Source organism: Prunus persica, chromosome G7 (genome assembly GCF_000346465.2).
Source record: "Prunus persica cultivar Lovell chromosome G7, Prunus_persica_NCBIv2, whole genome shotgun sequence".
Taxonomy (NCBI): Eukaryota; Viridiplantae; Streptophyta; class Magnoliopsida; order Rosales; family Rosaceae; genus Prunus; species Prunus persica.
The window spans coordinates 11,374,268-11,394,231 of NC_034015.1; the positions used below are offsets into that span (position 1 = coordinate 11,374,268).

Below are 19,964 nucleotides of genomic sequence, written 5' to 3' on the forward strand. Positions count from 1 at the left end.
TGCATTCTAAGTAGGATGCCCTCTTGAAGCACTTTATTTAAGTGGGAGGATGGGGGTGTGTGGGGTTGGGTGGTAGTAATCATACATGGGACGGTGCGAAAAGAGCAAATGCCAACTCAGCAATTCCGTTTCCAACTAATTGGAGATCATGTCGGCGTGTTTGTTCCGTTAGACGTTGACCAGGTGAATTAGTCAACAGCGAAATCAACGCATTTTTAGCAAAAACTTGATACACGATACAAAAACTTGATACGCATTTTTAGCCAACTCAGCAAAAACGTTGACCAGGTAAAATAAAAATAAAAAATAAAAAAAACTTGATACACAATACACCATTTTAGCACACCACATGATGCATCGCATGGTTAGATTTATGCATCTATTTCAAGTCACCTAGACAAACCTACATGCCAATTAGGTGGTAAAGTTCACTACTTCATTACCAAATTTTGATTTCCAAAAATGCACTCACACTTGTATAGTTGTCAAATAATAAAGAGTAGGGGGCAAATTGGTCATACAAAATATAATTTGCATTCTAAGTAGGATGCCCTCTTGAAGCACTTTATTTAAATGGGAGGATGGGGGTGTGTGGGGTTGGGTGGTAGTAATCATACATGGGACGGTGCGAAAAGAGCAAATGCCAACTCAGCAATTCCGTTTCCAACTGATTGGAGATCATGTCGGCGTGTTTGTTCACGTGCGGTCACATCCACGGACACTTGCACGCACCGCCCATGTTCTCGTCGATTGTTCCGTTAGACGTTGACCAGGTGAATTAGTCAACAGCGAAATCAACGCATTTTTAGCAAAAACTTGATACACGATACAAAAACTTGATACGCATTTTTAGCCAACTCAGCAAAAACGTTGACCAGGTAAAATAAAAATAAAAAATAAAAAAAACTTGATACACAATACACCATTTTAGCACACCACATGGTGCATCACATGGTTAGATTTATGCATCTATTTCCGTTAGACGTTGACCAGGTGAATTAGTCAATAGCGAAATCAACGGCAGATGAAACACCTAAAACTCTCTGAACTAAAACTCTCAAACAATCGTCACAGACTCGTAACATGAAAAGCATAACTACCGGCAAAAGCTCACAAACGTGGTCACCCGTCTTGGAGGCAGGCTGCCTTGTATAAAAGTTTCCTCTTTTTTTTTTCTTTTTTCTTTCCCCCCTCATTTTTCTAAATTAGGAAATCATTCTTAGTTTCTTTTTATTTTTTATAAACCAATGCATTCTTTTAATAATTCATAATATTCCAATGAATCTTAAATGGATTTCAAATTGTGTTAAGATATTGTCGCACAATATTTGATCATGTGACAAGTACATAAAAAGTTAATTGTGATTAAAACATTACATGTGACGATTATTTTGTTAAACAAACAAGCGATATACCCATCAAGGAGTAAGCAAGGTCGATAATCCCTAGGAAGTTAATTTTCTTCCTAATATTTTAATTGTTTGCCCATTTAATTCTTGATTTTGTTTTCTTAAGAATTGGGGCAGTGTTTTTTTTAGGACAGTGTTGTTGGTAAAATGTCTCATAGTGAAAACAAATACCAAACATATGCGGGGCGCTGAAATTTATTTGAGAAATTCTTCATTTCATCTTTACAAAAACAAAAAAAATTCTAACCCAACAATCGAATACACACCAAAATTGATGGTGTCATCTAGAGTTTGACATTCAGGAATTACCCCCCCAATTGTCATCTAATCACCTCATGGTTAATTGATTTAAGTATAACCAGTTGCATTGCAGTGATAATTGGCGAACAGAAAAAGTTGTACTTTTTGCTACAGTTAATGTGTGGTAAAGCCATTATTTAGTGAGCAAGGGAGATCCTAATTGCACATCTTTATCCATGTGAACATCTTTGCTTTTGGGATCGGTCATCATGGCTAGTTTGGTCCCGCTTGTATGCTAAAAGAAGCACTTTTTTTTTTAATAACCATGTCACCTACTCATCTAACTATGTATTGGACCAATTAAAAAATTTGGGTTAAGGGCATGCTTCTTTATTTAAAAGAGACATGCTTTTATTTATTTATTTAGTTTTACTTCTTTTCATAAATTCATGGGTCCACATATTATACTCCTTTACATTTACCATCCCTCATTTTCAATTGGACACTCCTCTTAATATTTTTGAGTCATGTCTTATAAAGTTACACAATTTCTCTAACAGGCGGGGCAATTGTCCAATTTAATACGTTTTTTGGTATGGTTAGAATCGAGTTTCATTTAATCGAAGGCCAAAGCCAGTTACACAAACGTTATACCCAAAAAATGAGTTCAACCAAATGCAATACAAAAGGCATAGAGCCAACTATAGTTATTAAACTCATGAAAGACAGGGTAAAGGCATAAAGCCCACATAAAAGAAAAAGTCCACAAAACACAACACACACTTTGGAAACCCTGAGACAAAGAACATGGAAATGTTGCACCACCCAAAACCCACGAGTTGCACCACCAACGCAAGACCCCCACCACCGAAGAAAAAATGGTAACCAAAGCTACAAACAGAAAATGGGTTATGGTAGTGGGTGGGTGATGCTTTTAAAGTGCATATGTCACTTATTGCTTGAATTATAATAGCGCTCTTTGTAACTTTGGTGGCTTATTCACCACCATTTTCCAATTTAGTAAGTTCAATCTCATCATTTGCAAGAACAACGAATGTGCAAAATACACTAATCCTATCTTGCCTAGCCCAAACGTAGAAGTCCCCAAATATGTTCAAGTTTCAACCAATAAAAAGGAAGCCCAAGTTTGCCAAGGGCCTATTTTGTCTTCATGGCTTATTATGGCCGGGTCGACCCGACCCAAAATAGCATTGGCTTTCCATATTACATCGGCGAAGCGTGAGCGTAGGTTCAGGGCCGTGGGCTTCACCTCTGCTTGCTTCCCTTCTCTAAGCTCTCTCTATGTCTGTCTCTCTCTGAGAATCAATTCTCAGAAAAAAAATGAATAGAGGCATGAAAGCGGCTCTCACGAACTCAAAACTCAACTGCTGCATTTATGTGAGGGCTGCCCTCTTTCATTCTACCCCCGTCTTGGATCGCAAGAGACGCAACTATTGGGAACCTGTAATTCTCTCTCTCTCTCTCTCTCTCTCTCTATGTATATGTTTCTGGGTCATGTTCCATTTTGTTTATTTTTAATAGTGTCTGCTGAAGTTTGAAAATTTCGATGATTTGAGTATGCATCAATGAGATGAGAAACCAAAAAAGATTGATACTTTTGGTATTTTTTTCTTAACCTTATTGATTGCCCGTTCTATCTGCTTTCTTTGGCTGTGAAAAAATAAGTGGAAGTGAGAAATAGACAAATTTTTATGGATTATGTTTCATTTTGTTTTGGGAATCTTATAAACGAGAGTGTGCCTGAAAACAGGGTCAAATGAAATAGTTCATTAGCTAATATATGTAGAGGGTATTGTAAGTTATCTATCTCAGAAGATGAATACTTGGGCTTCTGAGCTGAAGTTCATTGATTGATTTTCTGCATTTTCTCACCAAGTAGCCAGTGCATTGTGGTAAAATTTCAAGCTTTCATAAAAAGACAAGTAGGCCACAACTGTCTCTTACTCCATTCATTAATTTAGAGGTCCCACTTTTAGTTGAATGGAAATATCAAAATAATAACCTTGAATGCAAAGAGGAACTTTGAAATGCTGAATTTAGTATGGTTATATTGACATGGTATCCATCACTCGAAGGGGCATGGAAACACATAAGAACTCTTGAATGGAATTGGAAAAGGGATGTAACTCTAGTTTCTTTGGAAATGGTAAGATCTTTGGCACAGGAAGTTGATCCTATTGATCTTGACTTGGTTCTGATCTATGTATTTCTCTTAAGCCCACATAACAGCGCAACCAAGATAGGTCTCTTTGCCATAATGCTTACCTTTTGATTGATTAATATGTTGTTAGTACCTGCACAAGTTACGTCAAAGCATTGGCATAGATATGTTAATTCTGCTTATCTTTCTGTGGGTCCAGTTTTTATTATTATCATTATTATTTTTTTTGTAGTTTACAAAATGAATTATTGAAAGTTATTCTGTTTCCTCTTATGCTGTACATTTCTTCAGTGCATTTGATATGCAGGCCGTGTCAATTTTAGGTTCATCTGTATCCATTTGTTTCCTTACTCCCATTCCATCCCTTTTAATTATAATAACTTATATTCTATCTCTTAGTTCTGATAGTGAATGGAAATTATGTCAGTTGCTCATAACTGTTCATTTGCAGAGATTCAACAACCATTCAAGAAGGTCCAGAAGGAACCATGCAAAGCAAACATTACTGCGCAATGTCAATGCTTATGCAGACTTCTTATTTCAGGTTCTCTATTCCTGCTGTTAATTCGTTTTATAGTATGATTGGGAAAATGCCAATTGTTGTTACATTTAACTCTAAGATTTTAATTTTGAGACCTTGCAAATTCTTGTGCTAGAAATTTTGAAGTGTCAAATGCAGTAGGTTATTCTTGAGTTATAAGGAAAATGAGCACTGTCAGGTAGCAGTACCAGAGCAGTCAATCTTTTTATATATTTACTTATTTTAGAATACTTGTACAGTAATGAATCTCACTGATATAACACATTTTCCCTTAGTTCCCCACTTTTGATGATTATTGTTTCCAGGCAACAGTCTGTTTATTTTTAGTGGTATCTTGTCAGACATGATGGTTTCAATTGAATTTTTTTTCCTTTTTTCTCGTCCCGGTAATGATTTGATATATCTCTATTTCTTCATGGGTTGCTCATCTTTTGTAATTTTATACTGGCCTTTTCCAATTTATGCATAGGTGAACAGTTACAAATTTTGTCCTCTTCTGTTTTTGTAAATTTTTAGATTATGTTCCAACTATATATTTTTTGAATGTTTCAGAGTTGGCAGAAGGAGTACGATGAGGATGAGCCCTCTTCTAGCAAAGGCACCTCATGGTTTAAAAAGCAATACTCAGCCAAGGGATCCAAAAAGAATGGGGGAGGCAATCAAGGAGCCTGGAGTTCCGGCAGAAGTAAGGAAGTATTTATGCAGAAAAGGACATGTAGTACATCTTCTAAAATTAGATATATGAATGGCACATCTTTTTAACCTGGGTCAGGATAGTGGGTCTGTCTTTTAGTTGGCTCCCATTCAGGAATCATTTTGCCTGGAATCTTTTACAAATTTTGCCGAGCAGTTGGAATAAAGCCTTTCATGCGGGCTTAAGTGCGACATTTGTTCGACAGAGACCACTAGGTGTAGTTTAGCTTGTGAGCCATATATCATGTATAAGGACTCTAAATTCAACTGAAGTAGGCGATGCTCTTTTGTGATGGCATCAGATAGGCACCTTTCACGTTCCTTACATGATTGATGTTATGTTGTGATTTCTAAATTCAGTTTCATCATCCTTGAAGTTGCATATGATCTCAGTGCAATTTGCAATGCTATTTCAGGAGGTTTCCAGTGCTTTGAAGAAGATATAGATGTGGAGACCATTTTCCGATCCACGTTTGGTGGAACCAAATTCTATTATTGGTCGTTCATTGATGAAGAGAGTTCGCAGTGGAGGAGCTCTTCAAATCACTCTAACTATGGTAGGTCCTGGAATTGGAGACAACAGAATAAGGAAGAATATGAAACTGAGTCTGAGTCCGAGTCTGAAAGGTCTGAGTCAGATGAAAGGTTGGCCCTCGGATTGAGTGCTTCTGGCCCTCTAACACTTGAAGATGTCAAGAATGCGTGAGTTCTTTTAGCAGGATCACTTTTTTACTTCTCAGTCACTCTTTTCCACTCATATATGTTAATTTTGCTTCATCATCTAATCCGAATCCTACCTTCATTTTAGATACCGAATCTCTGCGCTGAAATGGCATCCAGATCGTCACCAGGGCTCTTCCAAGGTATCATCAACATGCTCTAATCATTCATTAGGATTGTTTTTTATATTGAATCTTTGATGTGGAATATCACGAGTGTAAAGGAAGAGAGTCTAATTTGGCTTATACACGTAGAGATGGAAAATTATTCTTTTTTTACCAGACTGGTGAGTGTGGAAAATCATTTATGGGTACCATTTACCTAGCAATGCCCAGCTGAGTGACATTGGTCGAAGCAATTGTAGTGCATTGAAGATTTGTTACAAGTGGTTGGAGATGTTCAAATGCTTTACATAAATTGAGTGCTCAGACTTCTAACAGTTTTGCTATATTAATGCAGGCTGCTGCGGAGGAAAAGTTCAAGCTTTGCAGTGCGGCATATCAATCTTTATGTGATAAACTGGCTGTGAACTGATGATGTACCAAGCCGGCCTGCTAACTTAGTTTAAGTGCAGAGATGCTAGTACATGTAACATATCATTATATTTTTATTGAAGTTTGTAGTTTCTTTCTAGGCAATTAAGGGACAGGCTTGAATCCTGGAAGACCAGGTTAAGGTTGGGGGTTTATCTCTAGGGTACGGAGGAATGGTAGTTATAGCTGAAATTTGTTATGAAACAGAACAAGGCTGCCGGTGTGGCTTTGAAAGGGTTCAGCCAGTGGAATAATTATCCGACGATGGCTGTTCACAGGCAGCCCCAGCTTTGCACTGCCGGAAGTATGTATGCCTATTTTTATTTTTATTATTTACTGAGGATGTAATAAACAGTATATTTTCTTTATTAATATTGAGTCTTGGTGGAAAGATTGATGTGAAAATATGGAATATCAGTTTGAAAAGAAATTTGAATATACATGAACTTTTTGGAAGAATTATATTATCTTCCCAGACAATTTAGCATACAACATTCATTTCCTAATCCGCAAAACAAAGGTGTGAAAGAAAGAATATATATATTACCGAGTTAGAACCTCGGCTACGAGGGGCATGCGCTTCTGTATTTATGAGAGAGTTTTTTTTATAAAATTTTATAAAATTATTTTATAATTAAAAAAAATAATGGGTAGTTGTGTTTCATATAAATATGATTTATTACTTAATTTTTCTTTTAATTTTAATATGAAAAAAATGTGAATTTTTCATATTATCTTTATTTAATTAATAATTTCAATTCTTAATGTTTGCATTAACCAAGAGAATTTTCTAGTATTTTGAATGTTTTACCATTATCTGCATTTTACTATATATATATATATTAATCACTTATAATTGTAGTTTTTCTTTATCACAAATGATCCCTAAAGTTTGTCAAAATATCACCTTTAGCCCTTTAAGGTTTTTTTTAAAATAATATTATTGGTCCTGCTATCAGGTTCAATTAAAAATTTCTGTTAGATTGTTGACGTAGACGCCACGTGGATTAAACAATGATTAAAAATGAAGAAAATAAATTTAGAAAAAAATAAGCTGGTTAGAAGCTGGGGATGGGTCTCTAGTTGGGGTAGGGCCAGAAATTGGGCAGTGGCTAGGGGATGGGTCTCGGGTGGGACTGGGGCTGGGGTGGATGGGGGTTGTATGGTGGCGTTGGGCTTGGGAGTTTTCTGGATAGAGAGAAAAATAGGGTGTGAGAGAGAGAGAGAGAGAGAGAGAGAGAGAGAGAGAGAGAGAGAGAGAGAGAGAGAGAGAGGGAGCGAAGGAAGGATGAGGAAAAGAGGGATTGGGGGTTGGATCGAGGAATTGGGAGTCTGTGAAGTTGAGTCGATGAGAGGAGGTGGATTGGGGGTTGCGGGAAAAGAGAGAGAGAGAGAGAGAGAGAGAGAGAGAGAGCTACGGGTGGGGACAAAGAGATCAGAGGTAGAGGGTGGAGGAGATGGAAGGGGAAGGGGAGGGTAGGGGAGACGGAAGGGAAGGAGGGGATGGGGAGGCTGAGTTGATTTTGTTTTCTCTTTTGTTTTTTTTTTTTTCTCATTTCTAATTTTTTTTAAATGTTAAAATATTTCTTTTCTTAAAAAAATGTTAAACTATTTTTTTAAAAAATATTTTTTTATTTAGATTCACATGGGATGATCTCATTGGATATGTGGGCACCATATATGTGCCATATGATCAGTTTAACAGAAAATTTGGTAGAACTTCACAACGAGACCAAATTGATGTGTGAGGTGTAATATAAAAGACCAATAATGTGAGAAAAAATAAAAGATCAAAGATGATAATTTGGCAAACTTCAAGGAACATTTATGATAAAAACCCTAAATTATAAGCTGTAAGGGACTTATAGTTGATATGAAAAGTTGTAAGGGACTCGTAGCTCAAATGGTTTAAAACCGTTATTATTGCATTCGAGGTTGTGTTTAAATCTCCTTCCCTCAATATCGCTTATTACAACATGAAGTAAAAGATAATTTAGCATTTTTCTTCTTTTATGATTCTTAGGTATAGAGAATCAAATTTGAGAAATTTTCAATGTTGTGTTGTGAAACATAAATACTGGACTAATAGCTAAACCAAAAAAGAAAAGAAAATAATAATGCTAGTGACACCGTTAGTTTACAAAATTGGAGCCGATGAAACTCGCGCAAAATGGCTGAGTTAACGCGCGATACCACTCCGTAATCCGTATTGGACAAAAGAAATAGAAAAGCTTCTAAAAGGAAAAAAGAAAAAGAAACTGATCTTGATATTGCCGTCACTCTTTCTGCATTATTTGGTTTCAGTTTATTTGGTTGATTATCTTGGTAAAAAATTCTTGATAAACATATAATGCTAAAAACCAGACAGATCTTGGGTTGTTCATCAGGCTTGGTTTCGCATCGTTGGAAGCCCTATAGCTCTACAGGCAGCAGGCAGGTGTCCTTCATTTCTATCTCCACCTGCTCCAAACCATTATTATTATCATCATCTTCTTCTTCTTCTTCGACAATTATACCGACAACAACCACTTTGTTACTTCCTGGGTCCTCACCTCGCCGCACTCGTTTTGGAGCTTTCAGCATGTCCTCAGCTCATTCTGGGCCAAACCCAGGTGGCCCTTCTTCTTCAGTCGCGGTTCACTCAGCTGTAAGCTTTTTTTGGGTCTATTTCTTTTCGTACTGATGGGTTTGGTTTAGATTTTTGGGGTGCATGCTCAATTTATTTGGTGGGTTCTATTTTATTTTGGTTGCTTTTGAGTATGGGGAAATGGGTTTGTGTTATCTAATGAGATTAAGCGTTTTGCTTCTGTATAATTTATAATTGGGGAGAAATTTGGTTGGCCTCTTCATTCCGCATGAACTGTTACCTCCATATGCTCCATTGCATAATTCAAAGTTTAAACTTTGTGGATATTCCTGTGAATTTATTGGGTAGTTAGAACTTTCTTATTCTTTTCCCCCTTTTGATATTTGAGTTGTCATGTCTAGTTATTGAAATAGTAATTGATAGACGTAGCTAGAGATTTTGACAGGACAATGGTATTGTATCAAGTCATCTATATGCTTTACTACGACAGTGCATGATTATAACCCAGATTGAGCATTTCATTTGTACTTTTTAACATTTTCTTTTCATTTATTATAGCCTACTGTGCTTTATGAATTGAATTTCGATTCCTATGAAGGGCAATGCTCGTAAGATCAATTTCTGCCAGTGGTGTGGTGGCCCAACAAAGCATGAGATACCTGATGGAGAGGAGAAGATAAGAGCTATTTGCACGGTTTGTGATAAGATTGCCTACGAGAACCCAAAAATGGTATACTGTTCAAATTAGCCTTTGTTTTGCAATGACAATTTCATTGAGTTGTGCATGTGCCAATCCAGGAACAAGAGGTCCCAAGTTTTCCTTATGTTTGAAATTAGTTTATAACAAGGTGCTTGAACTTCTTGGTTGGAAATAGACTGAATTTATTATGTTACAGATTTGAAACAAAGTCTCTATGTGATCGGTCTATTTATTAGGATTTACATTTGGGTAAGTGCATAACAATTTATCGATCTCATCTGTAGTATCTTTAGATTATCGTTTTGTCTCCAAGTAACACCACCAATATTTTTACATATAATATTTAATATACAACATCCGTGTATGCCATATTTTTCAGGCAACTTCAATATTAGTCCCAATTTCAGCCAGGTTTCCTCTCACTTAAGCATAAATATCGATCACATGATCACATGATATGCATCCTAACTTGAATGATTTTTGTATTCTTTATTCTCTTTGGAACTTAATAGTGTTTGGGAATTGTTCAGAAATACTATGTTGCAGAAGTTTTTGTTGATTCCAAAATCTGATTTTGATGGCAGTGCAAAATAAAGGTTATTTATGTTATTTTCTTCACCTGCTGTATTTGATTCACATCATAGTGTTATACTTGAAAGGCTATCCTGGTTATTTTTTCCCCGGCATTACTTAAGACGTTACTCTATAATAGATCTGACATGCATGTGTGTGCCTTTACAGACTGACATAGTCCTGTTTACTCTGGTTCTATTGTAAACCAGTCTGGCCTGCTTACTTTTATCTTCTTTTCATTGTCTGGAGTCAGTTTCTATAAATGCTAAAATTGATTGAATTTGAAAAGGAGGGAAAAAAGTGTAATGTTGTGCGCTCGGTATTTTGATTGTGAAGTTCTAGAGCTATGTAGTATGTCACCTAAGTTTGGTCCTTAATATGATTTGTGCTATACATATTAGGAGTAATTGTTTTATACAAATGTGACATTAATTTTGTTGTTGTTTGCTCAAATGATGCTTATAGGTTGTGGGCTGTCTGATTGAGCATGATAACATGGTCCTGCTTTGCAAGAGGAAGATTCAGCCATCATATGGCCTTTGGTATGTTTGTAAATGGATAAAGTATTTATCTGGGAAGGGTCAACTGACTAATTATTTCTGGAAAAGGAGAAAAAAAATTATGTTTTAAGCATCAAGATTTTATTTATTTATGATGTTTATCTTAATTTTCATTGTTGGGTGTTGTCGTTTAGGACTCTTCCCGCAGGTTATATGGAAATTGGGGAATCAGCTACAGAAGGAGCAATCAGAGAAACCTGGGAAGAAGCATGTGCAGAAGTGGAAGTGCTGTCTTCTTTTGCTCAGTTGGACATCCCACTAATTGGCCAGGTCAGTGAGAAACTTCTCATTATTAACCTTTTATTTTTGTTAAATTTTTTGATATCCTATACACTTGATAAAGATGTCTTTGTGTTCATGTTGTGTTTTTTCAAACAGACTTATGTAATTTTCTTAGCAAGGCTGAAGAAGCCCCACTTCTCACCGGGTCCAGAATCATCAGAATGCCGACTATTTGCACTTGATGATATACCTTTTGATTCTCTGGCTTTTTCGTCGATGGTAGTGACCTTAAAATTGGTATGGGCTTCTTGTGGATGCTTTACCTATTACCTTTAACATCTATTCAATTACTTCTAAACATTTATCTTATGTCACAATTTCTTATCTCTTGTGGCTGCAGTATGCAGAAGATGTAAGGGCCGGAAAACTTAAGTTCCACTATGGTATCATCAATAAAAAGTAGGTTCACATTATATGATATTCCAATGAGTAAACAATAACTCAACTCCCGTACCTTAATGAGTGCAATTTCTGCTTTTTAAGGATAAAAGTAATTCAACCACCCCTAATATTGAATTAGACATTGTTGAGTTGTTCAAATATGGTTTCTATTGAATATCTAAAACGATCTTACATGCTTGATATTTGTTTCAGGCCTGGCACAAGTCCTTCTGACATTCATGCCTATACTTTGGATTATCATCTGCAGTCCTGACAACATGGTGAGTTATCACATTTTAATCTTTTGGCATTTCCTTCCCCACCTAGGAGTATGATGTTGTGACACTGTTGCATGGAGTAAGTGGCCAGTTTGTTCCTTAAAATCTATAAATTGTAGATGGGGCAATGTTTTTTATTTCTTCTTTTGTATTTATCTATAATGTCCTCAACATAAGTCTTCATCTTTATACTTATTTAGGTTTGGTTATCTCATTTCCAACCCTTTTACTTTTCAATGATGGTTTTCATAATCCTAATTTTTTGCCAGTTGCAGAACCCAGCATTTGTATGAAAATTGGAGTTGAAACTTTTAATCACAATGGCAAAGTTGGGATTGTATCTTCGTATAGAAATGGAGCCGATATCTTCTCCAAGTCCAAGCCCATTGTACGCATTGGAATTTGATCTTGATTCTACTACTCAGTTGTCTGCAAAATGCGAAGTTATTCAGCCCACAGTAGACTTGTGCATAATTCCAGTTCCCTCATTCTGCAGTTGTCTCCAATTGCTCACTTCTTCTGTAGAGAATCAAATTGTATAAAGCATGAACATAGATTAAAAAATTAATGAAATTCTTTTTCTCCATCTGATGTTAATTATCATTTTTCAGAACAAAGATTTATTTACTTTCCAGCTGATAATTAATATTCCTCAAGTATTTTATACCGGAACTTTTGGAAATTGATGTCAACCAACTACAAGTACTTCCTACAAGAAAACTTACCTTATCAGAGGTTTCCGAAGTGTTGGAAGGTTGCGGGACGTGATTGACACACTGTAGTCGTTGATCGGGTCGGTCAATTTGCAAAATGTAGTCGGTTGATGTGAAGCGGTTACAAGATAATTTTGCAGTGGAGCAGTTACTAGTTGGTTGTGTCGTTGTAGTTGGTGTTTTTTTCATCCCGATGAGTGCAACTTTTGTTCATTATCTACGGGCCCAATTTTGCATGTTGGTTGTTGTTCAGCATACGTTACAGTGGTACTCTTTTTTTTTGACCGAATTTTTTTCTATTTAGAATTTTTTAAGACAAGATTTTAATGAAGCTACTATTGCTCCATCAAGTTTAGCCTAATGTATTATTTTATGCAGTAGTTTTTTCTTTTTCATTGTTTCCTCGTGATCTTTTTAGGCCGCGAACCTTTTTAAGACTCCGCTCTTGTGTTCCTGGCTTTCACTTTGGCTTTCGGATGTTGTCATCATCTTCCTTGTATACTCTTATAATGTTTAATACAACATCTTTACCAACAAAAAATAAATGTATAAAACAAACAACATAAGAAAAGTTTCGGTTTCTTATACAACAAAAACAAATAAACAAATTTGATAAAGCAAACTATAAAATTAATTTTTTAAAAAAATTAAACATACAATATCGTAGCATCCACTGCAAAAGAATTCAACAGAGTTGAGCTTGAATGGTTCCAAATCTCATTATTCTAAGTCCAACCACAAATTTACCATAAGTCACAAGAAAAAATCATCTGGTTCTCTCACGCAGGCCGTTGATCTAGGGGCAACAAAGTCCACAAAATCTGGACCCCACATTTTGATTACCAAACTTTGAACAATTCATACATGTAGCATACTGCATACACCATGCAACAAGTCTACCTTTCGTTTACTTGACTTTCAGTCTTCGCCTGGCCCTAATTTTAAATTAGGGTTTCGTAATAAGTATGAATCTCAGGTTTCGATCCTTCCAATCCAAACCCTAATATCTCAAATCAGACTCTGGATTAGTGTTTTCATGGAGAAGAGCAATTCGTTCAAAGGCCCTCAAAACCCATGGAGCGCCGATTTAGGACTTGGCACCAGCGATCGGAGATTGGCGTTTTCGCGCCAAGCCTCGTTCCAGCAATACCACGAACCACACACGCCGGTTTCGATCAATCTCAACGACTCTGAGGCGACGCCGTTTCTCTCGCGGAGCGTGTCGAGCATTGACGTTCCTCCAGGGGCGTATTTGGCAGAGGAAAATGACAAGCTTTTCGGGGAACGAAGAGTTTCGGCCGAGAAATTATCCGTCTTGTTGGTTTTTGAATCGGTGTTTCGGATTTTGAGGTCCGGAAATCGGTATATGAAGAGATTGTTCTTGTTGATTTCGCTTAATGTGGCGTATTCGACCGCGGAGCTATGTATTGGACTCTTCACGGGACGTATAGGTTCGTAAATTGTTATTAATTTCACAGTTTATATTTAATCGATGATTTTATTTTTTGAATTTTGGTTGAATTGTTGTGCTGTGTTTTCAGGTTTGGTGTCAGATTCATTTCATTTAAGTTTTGGGTGTGGCTTATTAACGTTTTCATTGTTCGCTATGGCTGCTTCTCGAAAGAAACCTGATGCAATTTACACTTATGGGTAAGATTGTTGTATATTTATGGATATGAACACGAGTTGGATTGTTAATCTATTTGGGTATGTTTTAGATTTGATAATCATGTGTATAATGAATTCCTTTTTTTCTATGAATCAGGTATAAAAGGCTAGAAGTTTTGTCTGCTTTTACCAATGCTGTAAGTATCTCACGTTTCCCATATCATTGCAATTGTACCCACTTTTGTGCTAAATTACCAAACTTTTTTATGGATTTTAAGTTAGTTTCTCTATTTTTGGGTGATGATGTATGCGTAGTACTTGTATTTTGGGACTCTTTGATTCTATTACTTTTGGGAACTGGTGTAACATTAACTGTGTCCTCCTACTTTCTGGGCATTGGTAATAGTCTTGTTTTAATTCTCATATTGATGTCATTTAAAAACTTAAATTTATGTCAATTTTTAATGTACGTTTTCTTGGGTGACTTGCAATCCAAGTGCCATTAGTTTTGATTTGGTTAGCTTGTTTCCGTGGCTACTTTCAGATGAAACCTTTTCCATGACCTATATATGTTTTCACTTTAACATCTTTTATGCATCTCAACTTGTTGCATTGGATTCCACTCCCTTTTCTTCTCATTTAATTATTGCATTACTTCCTTCCGTGCATCCTCTCGGCTAATATGTGGACTTCGTTTTTGATTCTGCTGCACATGTAGACAGCTGTTTCTTTTGTTTATGTCATTCTCCTTGGCTGTGGAAGCACTTCATGCGTTCATACAGGATGAATCTGAACACAAGTAAGTTGGTTATGGAAATTACAATGCCCAGATACTCTACTACATTCCTAGTTCTTTATTCCAATGGTGTGTCAATTGAGTCTTCACAATTTTGTGGTATTTTGCCATATATACTTAACACTACTGGGATCTCATTTGCTTTCCTTGTCATTGCAAAACTTTTCTTTATTCCATTTCATGTGTCTTCAGATGGTTGTTTTTATGGTGCACTCTTATATGTGTTAGGAATCATGTATCTGAGACCTCTCCTAGTGTGGTTGATTGACTAGCTAAGCAATTCCAACTAGTGACTGATTTCTGAGCAAGTTCAATTCCACGCAACATTAAAGTATAATTCTAGGATTGTCTTCAGTAAGTCTTGTGGCACACAGAATAATGTTGTGCTGTCTCCTTACCAAAACATTTGTAGATTCAAGCGTTTGTTAGGTTATCTTTAACTAAAACTGGGCAATATGACAATTGTATCAGATAATGATTGTTTTGAAGTGATCTCACTAGTACATATGTTTTTATGTGTGAATAATCATTCTATTTATCTAATTAAATTGGGCCAATTTTCAAAAAATTAATTTTGCACTGCTCTTTTCATTAGATGAATCACTGCATAGAAACTTTTTGGTTCCTGCTTTTGTGGTTGCAGTTTTTCTTATGGCTCTTATTGTCTGCTAATTATCTGGTTATAGGCATTACTTGATTGTTTCGGCAGTGACAAATCTACTGGTGAATCTTATTGGTGTTTGGTTCTTCAGAAATTATGCTCGTGTCAATCTTGGTAAGTTTCCAGCTGTAGTTTATGTTTTGGTGTTGTGACCCATTTGTGATTTCACTGTATGAAATTTACCATGGTACTTGTTTATGAGAGCTACTTCACCTACACCTAGGTTTAGTCTATTTGAGTTCTTTGAAAGTTCAGGCTAATAGATTCAATATATACCTTGGTACAAGTGCAACTTAGTTAAAAGTTTGCATTGAAGGCCGCCAAGTCATCTAGTTTTTTTCCCCCACCTAAATTATTGCTATTGTACGAAATTGATAGAGAGGTTTTGGCATAGCAATTCGAAAGTAAAACTTTCTATGAAACATCAGAATGATGTGATTATATTCCGTACATTTTCATCAGCCTCATTGCTGATTGTTTGTATTTTCCAGAGATATCTGGTACTGATAGTACTGGTGTGTCCATCAGTGTTCCCTTATTGTGCATAAATGATTCTTACTCTTTTAAGGGCTTTGCTTTTGAGTATGAGTATTGGAAAATGAGGTGTTTCTTTCCCTCCTGTACATGTTTTTTCATATGGTCTACACATGTCATGCAGTTTACAGAAACGCAGAAGATATGAACAACCACTCAGTTTGCCTGCATGTTCTTGCAGATTCCATTCGTAGGTATAATATGCTCCCTTCTCGTCTCTATCCCTCCATTTCTATTTCTCTAGTAAACTAATTTCCTTGTGTGCCTGCATGTTCCTTTTATATGTATTTCTCATGTGAACTTTCATCTGACACTGGTAAATGGAAATTTGTTTCCCAGTGCAGGGTTGATATTGGCATCTTGGTTTCTGTCTCTGGGGTAAATACTGTTCATTCTCTCTCTACTTCTCTTTTCTGTTTTCCCTGTTTTTCTTCCGATGTGAGATCTGTTTTCAACTGTATAGGGTTCAGAATGCAGAAGTTTTGTGTTTCGGACTAGTTTCAGTTGCAGTTTTTATGCTTGTAATGCCATTATTTAGAGCGAGTGGTGGTATTCTACTTCAAATGGCACCACCAAACGTTCCAACTTCTGCATTGAGCAAATGCTGGCGACAGGTAGTGTGAATTTATTGCAGTATGGTTTAATATTATGTTTTGTTAGTATTGGAGTTATTGATGTTTAATTTGGCATTATATTTTTTGTCAGATTACTGCCCGCGAAGATGTTTCTGAAGTTTCTCAAGCACGGTTTTGGGAATTGGTTCCTGGTCATGTTGTTGGCTCACTTTCAATACAGGTAACAATCATTGGAAATTAAGTTCTATTTCTCAGTAAGGGTATGCTACCTTTTGGGGCTGATTTTAGTTGGCGATGCTAACAGGTAAAGAAGGGGATAGATGATCGCCCCATACTTCAATTAGTGCATGGTTTGTACCATGATTTGGGAATACAGGACTTGACAGTGCAAGCTGACAATGTCTGAGAGTTTTGTTTCTGGTTTCGGCATTGATTGACATTTGGTGAAGATGGTGTTGGGTTGAAGTCCGACATATAGATTTGTTCCCATTTTCTCGTTTGAAACCATGGTATTACCAGTTGGCAAATATTAGAAAATATAAGAGAGGAGTTTGATTGGATCTATGTCATTGTAATGAAATATTATTCTCTTTTTATTAAAGAAAATTAGTTGCTCTGGTATCGGAGGTTTATGGTTCTGTTCATGTTTTTGTGGTCTTTCATATTATGAATTGTTGCAATTAGCAAAAGGGAGGTGGTATTGAAGGTTAAAGTTAGCTGGACCTAAAAGAGATATGTCAAAAATAACATATAAAAAAATTTGATGTCAAATATTATTTTAATGTTAATTTAATTATGGACCTCACTATCATTTACTCTCGTTTAAACTTTGTGCATCATATATGGGTCCTATTTGCTTTTAAAAATAAAATGAAATAATGTGATATTTGATGTTTCGGGTGGAGTTAATTTTTTTTCAAAATGTCAAATTGTCACATAAGCCATCAAATTCAAATTTAACATTTTGCATTTGACATCTCCCTTGTAGATACTCTAAGAAGTCACTTTGTTAACTGCTGAGGTGACAAAGTGGGACTGATTTTTGCCACATCAGCAATTAATAGAATTTTTAACGGTCTTGTTAACAGAGGGGCTTGGTGTAGGATTTCTGTAAGTTTGAGTATGAGTTTGTAGGATTTTTATATACACCTGCCCAGCGCCTATGCGCCACGTGTCAAACAGGTAGCGGATGTACTATTTTTAAAAAAATTTAGAAAAAAGGGTATAGCTGCACGGCGGTACTATTTTAAAAAAACAATTAGAGAAAAACTGAGATTTTTTTAAATATACATTTTTTCAATAATATGTGAGAATTATGTGTATAATACGTGAATTTTGTGTCTTATTGAAATTTTTGTAAAAAATACGTGTATTAAACATGAGAAATACGTGCGTACGTATATAATACATTATTAAACGTGAAAGTGCTAAAATCTTTATACAGGTAATAACTTTGGAAAAGTGAAAAATAAAAAAGGGACAATAGATACTCGAGTAATGGCCTAATAGTAACGGATAGGGCTCTTGGGCTATGGAGAAATTTAATTAAGACACCCAAACGATTTCACAAAAGACTTAATAAATATAAATTAATTATATTGTGGATTTTTTCTTTCATTTTTTTAATATTAAATAATAATTAAAATATAATTACTAATTAAAGTAATTCAAAAAGGCTAAGATATTACTCAATTACATATATTTAATTAAAGAAGTAGGCCAAAAAACAAAAGTAAAGAAACTATTTTTTTTAAAAATATTTTAAAATAAAAGTAAATTTAGGTTTTAGTCATAAAAAAACTTTCACTTTTGAAAAAAGCCAAAGCTTTTTAAAAAAAGACAAAAAAACCTCTCAACTTTCAAATCAAAGACATGCAAATGTAAAGTATTTCTAAGAAAATCCAAAAATAAATAAGGGCAATTTTGTCCATTTTGGCTTCTTTTAAAAAATTTCTCTCTCCTTTGGACTTTTTCAAAGTCTCCCAAAAATAAAAAACCTGTCCCGACAAAAGTTCGTCGGCACAGGTCTATGCCGGCGAAATTTCCTTGATGAAAATTTCTTTTTAAAACGTATAGCCGCACTGCTATACTATTTATATATTAAAAAATTATTGCCCATCGCATATGTGCCACGTGTCAAGCGAGTAAGCCGGGCGGCTATACTATTTTTAAAAAAAATTAGGAAAAACGGGTATAGCCGAACGGCTATACTATTTCCCAAAAAAAAATAATCAAAAAATAAAGTATAGCCGGCCGGCTATACTCTTAATATACACACGCGTCCAGCCCTATGCTCCACCTGTCAAACAGGTAGCGGCTGTACTATTTTTAAAATTAAAAAAAAAAAAGAGTATAGCCGCACGGCTATACTAAACAATCTGGGAAAAACTTAGATTTTTTTAAATATACATTATTTATTTTCAATAATATATGTGAATTATGTGTATAATACGTGAATTTTTTGTCTTATTGAAATTTTTGTAAAAAATATATGTATTAAACATGAGAAATACGTGTGTACATGTGTAATACATTATTAAACTTTAAAGTGCAAAAATCCTTATACGGGTAATAACTTTGGAAAAGTGAAAAATTAAAAAGGGACAATAGATACTCTTGTTATGGCCTAATAGTAACGGATAGGGCTCTTGGGCTATGGAGATATTTAATTAAGATACCCAAACGATTTCACAAAATACTTAATAAATATAAATGAATTATATTGTGGACATTTTCTTTAATTTTTTTTAAATATTAAATAATAATTAAAATATAATTACTAATTAAAGTAATTCAAAAAGGCTAAGATATTACTCAGTTACATATATTTAATTAAAGAAGTACGCCAAAATTAAAAAAAGGCACAAGTCTATGGCGGCGAAATTTCCCAGATTAAATTTTCTTTTTAAAAGGTATAGCCGGACAGCTATACTATTTATATATTAAAAAAAGGTGAGCCCATTGTATAGGTGCCATATGTCAAATTAGTAAAGCCGGCCGGCTATACGATTTTTAATAAAAATTAGGAAAAACGAGTATAGCCGTACGGCTGAGCGATTTCCTAAACAAATTAAAAAAGAATCTAGTATAGCCGGGCGGCTATACGCTTTATATGGGATTTCTTCAAAGGTCATTATTTATGTAGTTGATCCTTAATTTTAATTTGTATTATTATTATTATTTATTTCTAGCTTCTTTTGCTTCCAAGTTCTAATTCTACAACATGTATACTATAAACTTTATTTTTCATATTAACTTGACAAAATCATTTAATCTGTTATGTGACTCAGAAACATTTCCAGGAAAGAAATAGAATGAGACAGACAGTGGCTGCAGCCTGGTGGAAAACCAGCCCTTGGCTGTGAGCGGATTTAATTGCAAGGTAAAAAAAACAAAAG

At 35.3% G+C, this 19,964-nt stretch overlaps 3 protein-coding genes across 5 annotated transcripts; all 3 read left to right on the forward strand.

The window, feature by feature from the left end:
- LOC18771378 lies at positions 2,878 to 6,690 on the forward strand. The gene is made up of 6 exons (XM_007204660.2): positions 2,878 to 3,113; positions 4,283 to 4,375; positions 4,925 to 5,057; positions 5,482 to 5,767; positions 5,874 to 5,928; positions 6,245 to 6,690. Exons 1-6 carry the CDS (start codon positions 2,991 to 2,993, stop codon positions 6,317 to 6,319), a joined length of 765 nt encoding a protein of 254 aa, XP_007204722.1. The 5' UTR covers positions 2,878 to 2,990; the 3' UTR covers positions 6,320 to 6,690.
- On the forward strand, positions 8,426 to 12,318 carry LOC18771727 (nudix hydrolase 23, chloroplastic). 2 transcript variants are annotated; one of them, XM_020569382.1, is made up of 8 exons: positions 8,426 to 8,965; positions 9,504 to 9,635; positions 10,644 to 10,720; positions 10,873 to 11,008; positions 11,117 to 11,257; positions 11,361 to 11,419; positions 11,615 to 11,682; positions 11,955 to 12,318. In XM_020569382.1, exons 1-7 carry the CDS (start codon positions 8,669 to 8,671, stop codon positions 11,673 to 11,675), a joined length of 903 nt encoding a protein of 300 aa, XP_020424971.1. In that variant the 5' UTR covers positions 8,426 to 8,668; the 3' UTR covers positions 11,676 to 11,682; positions 11,955 to 12,318. The 2 variants fall into 2 exon arrangements, with proteins under 2 accessions (XP_020424971.1, XP_007202966.1); XM_007202904.2 differs by having other exon boundaries at positions 8,430 to 8,965; positions 11,949 to 12,318.
- LOC18769999 (metal tolerance protein C2) lies at positions 13,004 to 17,210 on the forward strand. 2 transcript variants are annotated; one of them, XM_007202000.2, is made up of 10 exons: positions 13,004 to 13,843; positions 13,934 to 14,042; positions 14,158 to 14,197; positions 14,723 to 14,799; positions 15,483 to 15,571; positions 16,116 to 16,185; positions 16,331 to 16,369; positions 16,455 to 16,605; positions 16,697 to 16,786; positions 16,871 to 17,210. In XM_007202000.2, exons 1-10 carry the CDS (start codon positions 13,429 to 13,431, stop codon positions 16,970 to 16,972), a joined length of 1,182 nt encoding a protein of 393 aa, XP_007202062.1. In that variant the 5' UTR covers positions 13,004 to 13,428; the 3' UTR covers positions 16,973 to 17,210. The 2 variants fall into 2 exon arrangements, 1 of the variants encoding a protein (XP_007202062.1); XR_002272668.1 differs by lacking the exon at positions 16,871 to 17,210 and having other exon boundaries at positions 13,267 to 13,843; positions 16,336 to 16,369.